The following is a 14,663-nucleotide window of genomic DNA, read 5'->3' on the forward strand; positions in this document are numbered from 1 at the left end:
ATTGAGTAGATGTGATCGGGATGGACTGGACTAGGTAGTTACTCAGAAACAATGCCTTCTAGTGTTTTCGGCAAATTTACAAGATCTGCTTCCTGGTGCTCTACGCGAGTGGGAAGGAAACGGACAAGGATTAACTGTCCCCCACGGTTCGGTACAGTCCCACAACGAGTGAGCGACCTGAAACATCGCCGGGATGTCGACAATGACCACCATCGCAACCCCGTTTCTTGAGTAACTATCCCAGCAGCTTTCACCTTTCCCGACCATCTCGAACAACACATGGGCTCGCACGAATCGAACAGGCCCTGGCCCGACTAGGAAAGGACTAGTTGCCAGCTCTTCTATGTATGTAACGGATATGTTCTCTATCTTTGTCACTCGAGCCATCAATCGTTGGAGCTGCAAGCTACTGCAGGTGCTGTTTCAGGAGAAGCTGAGGTCAATCGTTCTGGTCAATCCTCCGTCCATCGTTAAAAGCAGCGTGGCAGTTTTGATCTGACAGCTGTTACGCAGTCGACCATTTCGGCCGAAAGATTTAGAACGAGTTTCAGACCCCATTGCCCTACCTACTGAATATCGACGACAAGCATGTCGACTGGAAGCGAGACGGTGGAAGCTTTCAGTTCCGGTTAATCGTGCGTTAAGCTAGATGCATCTGGGTATCGCAGGTCGGCGTTGTCTTCGAGATACTGCATCCATTTCTTCAAGAAGCTGCCTCCCCTGTGAAACAGGCACGTTAATAATGTCTCGTCTCAGGTGAACGGCTGGAACAGTCTGCGCAGCACTTGTCAAACCAGCGGCTGCAGCTTCGAGGCCCAAGGGCCCAAGTGCACTGCATTATCGCTTACCTCTGAACTGTCTCCGAGTCTCCGATAACCGTCAAAGAACGCTTCGGACGTGTCATTGCGACTAGATACACGTGTATTAGTCAAACTAATCTTGGTTGTCCGGATGGCCCGAATCATAACGGTAACCAACGGGATGTCACCTCACCATTGAGACGGCGCTTCTCGCCGAGGAATCCAACTTCGCCTTCGGAGTTGCTTCGAACAAGGCTCACGATCACGGCCTCCTTTTCACGACCCTGAAAGCCGTCAACACTGCCGAGTTCGATGCCCGGGAACTTGTCTTTCAGCGGAGCTAGTATGGCGAGCTTATAGTCCACTCACTGTCAGCATACGTCTCACTCTACATTTTTGGACGTACCTGGGCATTGTAAGGTGTCACAACGGCTATATCTTCTGGACGGACCCCGGCACCCACGAGTTGCCTCACGTGCTGTTGTACAAGAGCAGCCTCCATCTCGTTGCTCTTACTGTCACCATGCAAACCTGCTCTGCCCTTTCTAGGAGTGTCCTTGTCGTCTTCCTCGTTCTTTTCGGGAAAGTCACCTCCCTGTGTATCTATGAAGATGACAGGTTCATTGGTGTCCTCGTTGTCCTGGACCTCATATTCAAGGTCTTTCAGGAGGCGATGTTTCACCGCATCAGCAGCGATCAACTTGGAATCGTATAGTTCATCAGAAGGGAACCGCATAATACTCTCGTGCATTCGATATTGCGTGGTTAGCATGCGTTTGATGGAAGGCCCATGCAATGCCAGCAGTCTGTCAAACAGGGTGATCTCAAGCGTGGTACCCTTTGTGACTGCTGCGCCATCCTTGACTGGCGCCTTAACCTTTGCATTGCTTGATTTGATGGTTGGCGGGAGCTGCAGATGGTCACCGGCACAGACAACCTTCTTAGCAGCTACGAGAGGGACCCAACACTGGGCTTCAAGGGCTTGGCTGGCCTCATCGATGATAACAACATCAAACTCATCGTTCCGCAACTGATAGCCTCCTGCCCCATGCAGTGTTGCCAGAAGGACCTTGCTACCGCCAATGAGTGTACTGACACAGCGACGTTCTCGTTCACGAAACTCTTTTCTCAGTTCTTTGAGGTCGGTGTAGATTGCTTTGCGCTCCTTGCCGCTTTTCGTCTTTTTGATTGAGGCCTGCTTGGTGTCCATTTCTGTCCTAATGTCTTTCACAATAGCACCCGCTTCTGATGTTTGCGTGAGTACGTCGAGCGAGTGGTCAACCACGGAAGGCAGCAAACGAGCGGGATGGCCCAGACGAAGGATCGGGATCTTGTGAGGAGCTAGTCGCTCGACGATGTTGTCAACAGAAATGTTGGAAGGCCCGCAGACAAGGATTCTTTGACCCAGTTTGGTCATCTGGAGAATCAGCTCGATGAGAGTATGAGTTTTGCCAGTCTATACATAAACACGTGAGCAAGTATTTTCCACTCCAGTATAAGTCACTCACTCCCGGAGGCCCATGAATCAATGCTACTTCTCGAGATAGCAAAGCGAACCGAATTGCATTCTTTTGTGAATCGTTGAGCGTTGGATCAAACCACTCGAGATCGCCCACGTTTTCATCTTTAGATAAGTCTTCGGCAACTGGCGATGGGCTCGACAAGCCGAAGAGAACTCTGATGAAACCAGAATATTCCGACTCTTTCATCTTGTTTAGCTTCTCCATCGCCCAGTTCATTCTTCAAAGGAGATGGTTAATGGTGTGATCGCTGTCCATTATGAAGGTGATGACTCAACATACCTCTTGTATGTCACTTCGTCTGCCAATTTGACAGCCCATACTCTACCCGAGAAGCCAACTTCTTCCTTCCCCTCATCAATCGCAACAGCAATCCATCCTCTGCTCACTCTGGTAACAACACCTCTCGCTCCCTTCTTCTCCAAATCCTTTACTTCACGCTTTTTGGCGCTTCCCGCCGGCTGCTCAGCGACAAGAACGATGTCTCCGGTGCGCAAGCCATGCTCAGGTAATTCATCAGGCGAGCCCGTGGCGGCATCCGGAGAGAGCTCAAGAACTGTTCGGCCTCCGAGACCCGTACGTTGACCCGAGACAACGAGGTTTGTGAGAGCAAGACCAGCTCGTTGAAGGGCTGTCGGGCTGTGGTTGGAGATGAGGGTGCTTGTCTCATTGATCTCTGTCTGAAGTTCTTGTTCAAGAAGGGCGAGTTGGGTGGTGGCAAAGGTAGGAATGTCGACCGGCTCTCTTTTGACAGTCATCGTCACTGACCTTTCTTTGTGTGGTTAAGTAAAACTTGGTGAGGTTACAGATGTAAGTGTAAGATCAGAATACGACGTGGGATTGGATGCTTGGTGGGGGAGCTTCCATGATTAGACCCCACCATAACCCGCTGTGACGTTAGTTGTCTGACTACCTACTACTACTACTTTGGTACCTACTTCGGGCGAAGTCATGATGCTTCATATCATGAGAGCTCAAACGCACCCAATTACCTATAAAACAATACTGACAGTAATTGGTGTCTTTCACTTCAGATATTTGTATATACGCCAACCTATAAGAATATTCATACGAACAGAGCTCAACACTCAAATACTCCTGTGGTATCAAGTCATGATGTAACCCCCCATAAATGCGCCGCGTCAAAACCAAACCTCTTGCCATAAGCAGAAACATTATCGCTCCAGCGCTAACAATGTAATACTAGATGTAATCTTAAGTAATGTCAGAGTACACTACAAGTCGAGTCAAGAAATTATAGCTCATGCTCAGACGGGTGGATAGCAATCACTACCACAAGAGAGACAACCATAATCGCCAAAGCAACAAACGCAACAATCATGATTGTACCACGACTAGCAGGAAACTTGCCCTGCATGACCCAGTGCTGAGATTGAAAATAGCGTTTGTAGCCAAGGAAGAGAATCAATATACTGATACCGAGGAACGTGGTGCCAAGCGGCTTGCCCATGTGTCGTAGTGTCTGGGTGTTGCTCCGCGAGTTATTGCCATGCTCGCTTTCGAGAGACGTATTGAGGCGAAAGAGCTGTGTCACTGCTATCCCTATGGATGCAAAACTAAGAGATGTGCGTAGCCATGCCAGAAATGTTCGTTCTTGGAGGTTGTTAGATTGTTAACCCGAAGTACCAAGGGTGAAGCTTACCGATGGCGAGGTGGTCTCGGGCAACACTGCCTTTGTTCTCCAGCTCTATCGACTGAAACTTCTCTGCCTGGGTCTGCCACCACGACGTATTACCACTCTCTGAGCTGGCTTGTCGGGTCGTCTCAGGGTTCTGGGCAGCGCCATTGTTTTGTTGGGAAGATGGTCGCTGGCGTAAGGATGGTTTACGGATCTGCGGGGCCGAGGTCGCGGTACTTGTAACATTGAGCGAGTTGTAATTGAGAGGTGGCGTATGAGATATGAATCCAGTAGCCTCGTCGGCGCTGCTGTCCTCGTTGACAGGGCTGGGCCTGAGCGACGAGTTGGGCGGGAGGATGGGACTGCCGGCGGGCCGGGGTGAGAGATGGGTAGGAGAGGGACCAGCCATTGATTCGGCGCGTTCACGAGCGTTCTGTTGTGCGTAAAAGTCGTTCTTGTTAGCGCTCACTCAACATTGGGGTACTCAGGCGAGGGATACTGAGAGGAAGCGAAAGAGAAGAACAACGAGGAGGAGTAGAGCCAAAAGAGCACGCGAGATTCGGATGATCTTTCGGAGGCTAAGGTCTGGATGTCGAGCAGGGGGCCGGCAGTTTCCCAGACGCCACAAAGACCATCTTTGTACGGACGGCGAGATAGTCGACCACATGCATGTCGATATCTACCGGTACCAGCCTGAAGTGCTAGTTATCGGGCTTGCAAGGAATAGCTGCCAGCCCGCATGACATGCAAAGAACAGAACAGAGCACATGAGGCTGGTTGAAAAGAACATGGCCGTCCCGCACAATGTCTCATGAACCACCCGTGCCGTGTCTTTGTCTCACTCACTTCCATTTACAAGAACAGGAGGATACACACCTCAAGTATCTCATTTATGCGTGCATTTGAAGATGAATGCCGTCCTAGTTGGAACCCAACACTAGATGCTCGTCGGGCGGGGCCATTCGCATTTGAATCTGCATTGGCATCTGCATCTAGAGCATTCTCAGCCATCACTATCGATTGGCAAAGGTCAAGGGTCCTGGTTAGAATAGAACGCGGCTATAGGTACTGCGACACAGCGTTAGGAACAGACGGAACAGTTCTAGTCCGATATGTCGAGCGTTGCGTGCGTGTTTTCTAACGTTGACAAGGTTACTGTAAAGTCAAAAAACATTTGAGGTCAAGACAAGCTTAGTCTGAGGTCCTAGTACCTACTACCCAGTAGCCTCCTGCAGTGGGGTTGTGGCTTGTGACGGTGGAGGCGTTCCGCACTCTTCAGCGGCTGTAGCATCTGTATCTTCATTGGATGATACCAAATTAAGCAGAAGCACGTCATGGTGCTAAGGAAACAGAATGACGACGGTGAGACCAAGGCTATCGAGGTCTGAATACTTTCACTTTGGCATATTAAACTAGTCCTTAACAGCTTAGATGCTTTTTTATTATAGTAAATTTTTATAAATTAAAGTCTTTTATAATTTTTTTTTTTTTCTTTTTTATAAAAAAAAATAAAATAAAAATTTATTAATTAAAATATATAAGCATCTGCAGAACTGTGAGTAGTGGATATGCTCCCGGTGTAACAAGCACTATCTAACGTCGATGAGGGATGAGCATGAGGTTGCAGGCCTTGAAGCACGGCCAGCGCGTTGCAACTACTGCCGCAAGACTGGGCAACATAAGGAGATTTCTCAGCACGATACTGAATGCAATACTCGGATCTGTCCAGGCTGCAGGCACGCCCTCAAAGTTGACACAATTGCGGCACATTGGGCAAAATGCACAAAGATGCTTTGTTCCAGCGGCTCCTATATAGTTGAGCGCAACGGGCCTCATAACTGTCCAAAGCAGCTTTGTCCAATCTGTCTCCGTCGTTTCTCTCGGGGATGTGAGGATGAACACCTAAGAGAGTGTGAAGGATACAAGAAGTTTGACTCTCTTCATTCAAAGAAAGAGTCGGATCGTGCTACCAGGTCAATTTTATCGCAGAATTTTCGATTTCCTCTCTTCGAAGGTTGCGCTAAAACCCTCACAACACATTCATTATTGATTTCGAGTGTATCTGCTCAGGCGATGGGCCACTACCCCTTCAGGTAGCTATATTCGATGCTTTTGAGCGACAGGTTGTCCCCCCACGGTCATAGATCATGAGATGACAGTTGGGGAACTCCGGCAAAAGATCAGCCTTTCAAAATTTCACCAAGCTCGCGGCCCGTTCGCTTCTGTTAGGGTGATTCAAAGGTTACAGCCTGGCCGTGAGGAAGACAGAATGATAGGTCTGACGTGTCATGCAATTGCAGACCTTATACGGAAGTATATCAATGTAAGTGCAACATTCGCCTTCTCTACCGCTTTCTTTTATTTGCTTTTTACTCATCTAACTTGCCTTCTCCTCCCTAGGAACATGGGCCCGTAGAAGCCTGCATTAGTTGGGCAAGGACTCAACTCGATATCTGATGCTTGAATTACATTCTCAAGACTGCGGGCGCCGAAGATCTGCTGATTCCTCAATGGAAATTTAGCGATCAGCCACTGGGATGGTATCATACTATCCGGCGTCAAATGAAACTTGACGCAAGAGTGCTGTCCTTGCAACTCTCGAAGCTCTACGGGACCCTGTTCCCTGAGGATCGGAGGCTGACCTTGAATGCCCACGACGCCGGGGTAGATGTGACTATGACCATTCGATTAGTCAAGGCATACCTGCTGAGGGCCTTCGGCATGCCTCTTCCTGGGAAAATTGATTTCCACTTCTCCTTAGCTGATTGTGGCGCGAAGGGATGGGAATTGGACGTTCGGAAGTTGCTTGGCCTTCTCGAAAAGGCAACCCCTGCTATCGCCCTAAGAAAAGCCAACGATGACGAGATCAGCCAAAGTGGCATCGATGAGCTTTTGGACGACGACGAGGAGATTTGGGAGGATTTCTCAGACGATGAACCTCTGGAGGACATCCTAGACGATGAATCGGCGGGGGATCTCTTCATGAGATTTGAGGAGAAGCATACATTGAATAACTCCGTGGACGGTTCGAATTAAAGATGCCTTTCAGCTATGGACGAAGGCACCTTCACCTCGAACATCTCCCCTCATGTCCAGTTCGTCTACAGATGTTTTGTTTGAGTTTCTTGAAGCAGGTATCTTGTCGTGCTCATTTATTTGATGTCTAGCCCATGCACCGGGCCATAAGACCTCTAATCTAGGATAGCATGGAGTTCCTGAATCTGCTGCAGCACGGCTGATCGACTAGTACCGCCCCTGGCCGATTTCGCCTCAACACTCGACTCATATTCGAATGCCTTCACAATGTCCGCTGTGAATCGAGAATCGATGGCTTGCAGTTGCTCCAGGGTTAGTTTATCCATCGGGGTTTCCGTATTTTCCGATAATGCAACAACGCGTCCAGAAATGTGATGAGCTTCCCTAAAAGGACATCCGTTTCGCACCAGCCACTCCGCGACATCAGTGGCAAGCATCGTCTTATCCAGGGCAGCCAACATCCGCTCAGGCCGCACGGTCATAGTGGCGATAACCCCGTTGGCGATGCCCAGACTGTCCAAAACAGTTTGGACCGAATCCAGCATGGGTTCCCATCCCTCCTGAAGGTCCTTGTTGTAGCAAGTTGGCAAGCCTTTCACGCTCTATCAGGTATCTGTTAGTGGCTGCTGTTGATCCGCTCCTGATCACTCATGAGCTGATATGTCTGTATTCGAACTCACCATCATCAGCCCAGCCATTTGACCGAAAGCACGACCTGACTTGCCGCGCAAGAGTTCCAAACTGTCGGCGTTCTTCTTATTCGGCATTAAACTGGACGTGAATTAGAGTCTTATGGGATTGCCTGGGAGTCGCGATGGATACAACGAACCTGCTGCCGGTACTATAAAGATCTGACAAACGACAAAACCCGAACTCGGAAGTGGAGTATAATATGAGATCTTCAGCCCACCTGCTGATATGGCTGGTGAATATCGAGTTCCAGCTTAGGAACTCGATGATGAAGTCACGGTCGCCTGAAGTGTTCATGGAGTTCAGGGTGATTCCGCTGAAACCAAGCTCCGCAGCTATTGCATCTCGATCGATGCCAAACACATTACCAGCTAATGCACCACATCCAAGTGGGCTAAGGTTGACCCTTTCGAAGACCTGGCGCAATCGCTCGAGATCCTGCTTGAACGAAGCAGCATGTGACATTATCCACTGACCCCAGCGAACTGGCTGCGCGCGTTGTAAGTGGGTGTAGCCGGGCATGAGGTAGTCGCTATTGATGTTACTCAGTAAGGGGCTTTGTTCGGATGTAGTGCCAGGCTTACATTTCAGCCTCGGCGCGTTTGGTGAGGACTTGTAGGAAAGCAACGAGTTGGCTGTCGATTTCACGGATGCGGTCACGTAGCCACATGCGCATATCACAAACGACCTGCTCGTTGCGGCTGCGACCTGTATGCAGCTTGCCAGCGGTGTCCTTTCCGATAAGCTCTCCCAATCGACGCTCGTTTGCAGTATGAATCTGATTCATTGTGTTAGCCTCGGGAGGTTAGGTGGCGTGGGCCAGCGTCTCACGTCTTCATCATTCGGCATAATAGCGAAGGTTCCCTGCTTCCATTCTTCCATCACTTCAAGCAGACCATGCTCGATCATCTTAAATTCGTCTTCGGTAATGATACCAACCTTTGAGTTGGCCCTGGCGAAAGCAATCGATCCAAGAACGTCCTCTCTATAGAGAGCCTTATCGTATATAATAGAGGCATTATACTTATGCATAAGCGGATCAATCCCACCTGGGCATCGCAAGGTTAGTATACTGGATCCGAAGCTTGTGTCCGGGGACAATTGAACCTGTAAACCTGCCACCCCAGAGCATATTGGTTGCCGGGGCGTCCGTCTTCTTTTCCGCCATGTTGGAGTATTTGTTCTCGGCGCTCGTCGCGATCGTCGCGTTTGTCAGCTCGTTGCGATTTCAAGCTCGATAGAACTGATAGAAGCAATTGAGGTTACAGCGTGGTTGTAGCAATTGACGTTCAAACTAAGGGACGTGAGTCAATTTGAATAATGTTGCTTGACTAAAAAGGTTGAAAACGAGGGCGGGGCTAATCAAGTTCGAAAGTGTTACGGGTGTCCCACTTCATGTCTTATCTGTTATCGCGAGCCCCAGTTCATCTGGTAAATAATCAGGTGATGATAATGATGCGGCCACGAATTATGTTAAACCGCAGGAGCCAAATTGGCAGTGTATTTTTATAAAAGTTGCTGCTTTTCTTAAAATAATTAGGTTACTTAAATAATTACCTCTTTTTTAAAATAATATTATGAATAAAATATAAAGTTTATAAGTTAGCCTTAAAAGGTGTATCTAAGTATCTTTAAAGTTTAATATAGTTTAAATATTTATTACCTCTTAGGAGGTAAAGCTTTACTATGGTATATAACTGACTGATAGACCCCCTGACCAACGGCCTACTCGAAGTTTGTGGCGAACTTGGCATTCTAGTTCTTGCTTATTGTAAGGACTCTACTCCAATATCCCAGGAATTGACATGATCACTGACACAAAAGTCTAGCACCCCTCGGACAAGGTTTCCTCGGAGGCAAGATCAAGCCTGTCGAGGATCTTCCAGAGAATGACATGCGTGCCAAGATCCACCCACGCTGGCAAGGCGACAACTTCCGCAAGAATGCCCAGCTAGTTGATGATATCGAAGCCCTTGCAAAGAAGAAGGGATGCACAGTGAGCCAGATCGCCATCAACTGGCTCTTATCACTCTCTCGTCGCCCGGGGATGTCTACGATCGTGCCCATCCCTGGCTCTACCAAGCCCGACCGTATCCGAGAGAACGCGACAATCATCGATCTTACAGACGAGGACTTGCGCGATATCGACAGGCTACTTGCATCTTTTACGCCTGCCGGTGACAGATATCCTCCTCAACACATGAAATACGTCAGTGCTTAGGAACAAGTATTGCCGAATAGGATTATGGTGCAGATTGGAGGCGACAGATCGGGTAGTATTGGCTGTGTATTTTGTAAACCAGTTAAACACCATCGTTTCAGCCTGCTAGACAAGGAGCTGCCTCCGAGACTTGGCTTGGCCCAACATATTTGCCTGTTGTACAAAGTTGGGTGTGGATAAGAGGGGATTGGAGATAGAAGACGTTTTGAAAGTAGTATATTTTTGTAAATGCATTCATATAATCAGTCATAAAGTCATGATTCTCGTATGAAGATCGTTTCAAACAAGCCCACAATAGCAACACTTTGTCCATCAGACGACCAGATTGACCGGCACGGGATAAGTGCAACATCGCATTTATCTCGAAGGTTGTTCCATATGGAAACAATTTGAGCCGCATCTGCATACACCAAAGTCAATTTGGATTGAACCGTTTCTGGCCCATGAGGGTGGAGTTGATGAAGTGATTCCTGCATGATTTTGCACATATCGATCTTCAAGCTATCCAAGGAAGCGGAATGAGGCCTGTCAGCATGAGAATATGCTGCTGTACTGTAGATTACAGTAGCACTTGCGGTTGTGACGACTGAATGCCATGTTTTCCAGCCTGGGAGCGTGAGCTCAGGCAAGCAACACATCAAAAAGCTCGCCTCTTCAATTTTCGAAAGACCGTTATGAGCGTGCCACTCCACAGCAGCCTGCCGTGGCAGCTCTTCCACTTCAGCAGCAAACATAGGCGGGATACAAGTCTCAGGCTCATTCTGTTGACGTAGAGTCAGTGCCTCCCAGTCCGGAAGGGTCTTTCGGGTTGTCTTGTCATCGTTACCAAGCGACATGTAAGCAGGGTTGTATTTTAAGTCCCAAAGATCAGGACCGTTATCACCATCTCCCTCCTCATCAGGGGATCCATGTGCTTGTTTCCAAGCATACCCTGCCAGCTGGGCGCTGCGCTGGATCTCGGACGAGTTGGCACGGGGGAAGTAAGCAACTGAGCTTGTCCACCACTGAATCTTCATCTCCTGACCAACTCGCCACAAATGTTGCAGAGATAGGACAATTTGAAGCTCGTGTGACTTCTCAGATGTGGAAGGGAGGAGCATTGTTGCTGGAATCAAGGGTATCTGACCGGCAATGGAGATGCACCGAAGACCTGTAGGCTGGTCTTGAGCTGTCACGGGCACGTCTATCGCCTGACTGTAGGGGCCAATGTTTGCAGGTGCCCAGTATGACCTGGACTGGACATGGAGACCATTGCGGTCCGGTATCGCTTTAGGTGTAGGAGCAGCTAGGGAGATGGCAATATTCACACCAGCTGGTAGGAGGTCACCACAGGAAATGGTCACTCGCGACGGTGGGTTCGGCCTGGTGAATATCTTGCCGTACTCGCCATTAACCTTAGGAAAGTCTGACATGCGCCTTAAGACGACGATGGTACTTGTGACTTGAGAGAGTCGAACACCGGCCCCTGACGCCAAATCTCTGATCTTCTCTACGACCTGGATGGTTTCATCTTGTATCGGTATTTCATCCAACCCGAGGTCTGGAAGTACAGACCAACGCAAAACCTCGCTATCAGCAGTGAAGGTCCCTGCATCTTGGGATAGTGACGTCAACCTCCTTGAAATGGCAGAAGCCTTTGCGGCTTTCAACTCGTTCAAGGGTTGCGGCAGGTCGCCAAATACAGTCTTGAAGTGAGGATCGAGGAGATTGGGGATCCGAACTGCTGGTTTGGCTGCAGCATCATGCTTGTCTTCTAACCGTGCACCACCCAACATAAGCCATGAGCAACCGCCACCTTCACGCACTATCCTACGCCCCTGTTCTGGGACAACAATTCTCTTCTTGAACACGGAAGATGGGCCATCCAGGACGAGCGTCTCAAATTCACCACCTTCTCCTAGGGCTGCCGCACCTTGAGCTGAGCCAAACTTGCGTAATGCATTCTTGACACGACTCGAGCCTGTTTCGCTTGACACCCGTTCCCAGAGATGGTTCTCGTCTAGTCCAGCACTGGCAACTTTGATGATCCGTGCCTCTAATCCAACATTGGCCATATCAATCAACAACTGGGTATCGGCTGAGATGGCTGCGGATGGGGGTGGTAAGACTGGATACTGCCATAGGTAGGCCAGGGGCACAAGACCTAGGCGCAGTGCTATTGACTCAACACGGGTGCGTTGGTAGGTGGAGAGGATGGCACCGGCGCATACAGCATTAGCCTCTGGATGGCGGGCAATGATGGACTGTAACAAGGGAAGCATGGACTCCGTCTCATCACTCTCCTGGACCTTGTCCTGGGCATTAACCGTGGCATCGTAGTCCCTCTCGTGGCGCACCGCACATCCAGTGATGGGTAGCCGATATAGCGGCAGGCCAGTTGCATCGGCGTACAGGGGGAGGACTTCGTGCCCGACTGTTTGGTACATGAAACTATTGAGGTCCGTGTCGGAAGATTCCCCGGAGCCCTGGCCTTGCCGAAGGCTGTCATGATCCCCTGTGGCAGGATCAGGCGGCTGGGGTGTCCAGGTACCCGGATCGATGCGCTGGAAGCCCACGGGAGATGAGAGATCCGAAGGTGTCTGGAGATTGGTCTCTGGTTCAGCCTTGGTGGCGTCTTCCTGGCGGAACGGTGATTGTCCGCCTGAAATAGCTGAACTTGAGTCTGGTGCTGGTCCTGGGAACAAGTTTGCAAGAGCCACGATCTGATGGCCGTGCTCGAGACAGTGGATCAGGCTGAAGAAGCTATCTTTGCCCCCCGAGATAAGAGCAATGACATTGAGCTTTTCAGAAGACATGGCTGATAGAACAGTGGCCGTTGACCAGGCACTGCTGTACGGAAGTTGTACCCAGTCAGGCAGGCAGCTAGAGGCTGGGAAATGAGACCTGAAGGATAGTTCTAGCTCCAGTTTAGCAATTATTCTAAAGACGGGGTGGAAGGCTTGAAGAAAGCCTCTGGCGTACTTTTAATTAGGAGCGGACATTTGATGTGGTGTAGTGTAGCGGAGTTTGGTGGTGAATTGGGATGAGGTGTGTGGTGCAGGAGAAGATGTTGATAGCGCCAAGCTAATTCATTTGGTAGTAGATGTTTTAGGCTGGTTTCTCTGTGGGCCCCTGGGCTTCCAACCATCAAGCTTGACTACGAATTTTGCGATAACTTACTGAAGCTTTTGTTAGCCTGTGAGCTACTACTCCATGAAAGGCATGAGAAAGTCAGTCCACCATGTTTCATCTTGGGTTTGGCTGAACTAAAACAAAATAAACAAGTGCCCTCTCGGATGAACCAACAACGCTTTTAGCCTACCAACCCAAGAGCTTATCTTTTCCCCGAGACCTCGACTTGACCAGCCGGACCCAATGCCAATGTTTGAAAAGGAAAGGCGTCAAATTGTCAATATCAGCCGGGGAAATGGCAATTAGCGACATTCAACCGTTACAGTCCCATTCCATGTACACAGTCATTTCCTCACCTCCTCGTCTCTATCTCATCTCCGCCTCGGGGTCCTCTTTGTATTGGACCTAGTGACGGGGAGTCGATCCGGCAATGAAGATCATCCGAAGACGGTACGAGATGGCAATCCAGGGTCTCTGGTTCTGTATCAAGTTTTAGGTCAACGATATGGATTCCATGTACATCACCTACTCACGTCGCGAGTAAGGTAATCGATCAGTCCCACCTACAGACTGCGCTATCCAGAGATTTTCAAAACCGACACTGGCGCCAACACGGACAGCACGGACAGGGTCTTCGTCCCTGAGCGCCCAAGGCGCCACACGAGATCGCCGATCCGAACTGGACTTTTCTATTCCGACCTAGCCTCGACTGAAAGATCCGTCGACAAAAGAGGAACAGACTACGGAGAGGCAGGTAGGTAGCCAGCCAGCCAGAGATATAGTAGTTACATCAAGAGCTCCTCCGGGAGGGAATCATGGCTGAGCTGTTGACGCGCCAGTGGCTGAGCCAGGTTTCACACAAGGTCCCGTAGGTCATACCATCAGTCTTTAGAAGGTTGACATGGTTCTTAGTTGAGGTTTCGGAGGATGAAGGTACAATCAAGTAGCAGCAATGAGGAGTGTTATGTCAAGTTAAACAAGTCAACGTACTGTCAAGTCGCTGCTCCAAAGAAAGAAATCACAGGCAAGATGAACGAGATATGTGGCAGCATTGTATAAATTGTTGATCAATAGACCAAACTTCTAAATTGTTACATGAATTGTTGTGAGGATGAGCGTCTGTCAATGACTGTGACCGGCACACTCCTGTACTCGACATCTCTAAAAATCCAGCAACAGGCAAACGACAGACAAAGAATCAGAGTAAACACAAGAATATGGAAGAAGAAAAAGACAAACGCCTTCACCTTCATCTCCCACTGCTCTCAAGTGATACCGTCGTCCCGGCGAGCCTTCAGTTCCAGCTTCCAGCCGCACAGGATGATTACAACGAGTGTAAAGAACGGCAAGCCGCCAAGTTTTTATGGTGGTCGTTGTCGTTGGCAAACTCATCCATCACGATTCTGATGTGAGGTGAGGGAGCCGCTCCCAAATGTTCTCAAAACCAAATAATTTTTCCCCTCTCGCGCCAGTTGTGTCCATTGAATATAGTCACCAGAAAGCCAAGTTCAACCAGCTGTATCGCACAGTTGACCTTGGCGATGCATTGCAATTCTTCAAAAACAAGAAACCGATGAAATCAAATGTCCTCCCTAGTGTCGTGATGCGTAGCGAGGCTGTGGATATTGTTGATACAGGTATGGTGA

General features: G+C 49.3%; 4 protein-coding genes across 4 annotated transcripts; 1 reads left to right on the top strand and 3 right to left on the bottom strand.

The window, feature by feature from the left end:
• Positions 1–3,331: 3,331 nt before the first annotated feature.
• Positions 3,332–5,121, bottom strand: FOBCDRAFT_217858 (uncharacterized protein). The gene is made up of 3 exons (XM_031176251.3): positions 4,836–5,121; positions 3,984–4,392; positions 3,332–3,934 (listed from the first exon to the last, which is right to left on the bottom strand). The coding sequence occupies exons 1-3, from the start codon at positions 4,968–4,970 to the stop codon at positions 3,576–3,578; spliced, it is 903 nt and encodes a 300-aa protein (XP_031047384.3). The 5' UTR covers positions 4,971–5,121; the 3' UTR covers positions 3,332–3,575.
• A 1,942-nt stretch (positions 5,122–7,063) lies between these two features.
• Positions 7,064–8,853, bottom strand: FOBCDRAFT_290076 (argininosuccinate lyase; the record flags this gene model as incomplete). Its single annotated transcript, XM_031176253.3, has 6 exons — positions 7,064–7,597; positions 7,676–7,766; positions 7,825–8,217; positions 8,270–8,463; positions 8,517–8,734; positions 8,793–8,853. The coding sequence occupies 6 exons, from the start codon at positions 8,851–8,853 to the stop codon at positions 7,151–7,153; spliced, it is 1,404 nt and encodes a 467-aa protein (XP_031047386.1). The 3' UTR covers positions 7,064–7,150.
• Positions 8,854–9,342: 489 nt separating this feature from the next.
• Positions 9,343–10,166, top strand: FOBCDRAFT_217864 (NADP-dependent oxidoreductase domain-containing protein). The gene is made up of 2 exons (XM_031176258.3): positions 9,343–9,456; positions 9,515–10,166. The coding sequence occupies exon 2, from the start codon at positions 9,580–9,582 to the stop codon at positions 9,904–9,906; it is 327 nt and encodes a 108-aa protein (XP_031047391.3). The 5' UTR covers positions 9,343–9,456; positions 9,515–9,579; the 3' UTR covers positions 9,907–10,166.
• On the bottom strand, positions 10,161–12,701 carry FOBCDRAFT_198594 (diphthine--ammonia ligase; the record flags this gene model as incomplete). The annotated part of the gene is made up of 1 exon (XM_031176260.2): positions 10,161–12,701. One exon carries the CDS (start codon positions 12,699–12,701, stop codon positions 10,161–10,163), a length of 2,541 nt encoding a protein of 846 aa, XP_031047393.2.
• Between the last annotated feature and the right edge of the window lie 1,962 nt (positions 12,702–14,663).

The sequence above is a fragment of the Fusarium oxysporum genome, chromosome III (assembly GCF_013085055.1).
Source record: "Fusarium oxysporum Fo47 chromosome III, complete sequence".
Taxonomy (NCBI): Eukaryota; Fungi; Ascomycota; class Sordariomycetes; order Hypocreales; family Nectriaceae; genus Fusarium; species Fusarium oxysporum.

Bases quoted from the DNA above. Each gene is read 5' to 3' on its own strand.
- FOBCDRAFT_217864 (XM_031176258.3), top strand. From the start codon at position 9,580: ATGCGTGCCAAGATCCACCCACGCTGGCAAGGCGACAACTTCCGCAAG.
- FOBCDRAFT_217858 (XM_031176251.3), bottom strand. From the start codon at position 4,970: ATGGCTGAGAATGCTCTAGATGCAGATGCCAATGCAGATTCAAATGCG. The intron at 4,393-4,835 runs GTGTGTATCCTC...TACGCACAACAG, and splicing joins GCATAAATGAGATACTTGAG to AACGCTCGTGAACGCGCCGA. The intron at 3,935-3,983 runs GTAAGCTTCACC...ACAACCTCCAAG, and splicing joins CCGAGACCACCTCGCCATCG to AACGAACATTTCTGGCATGG.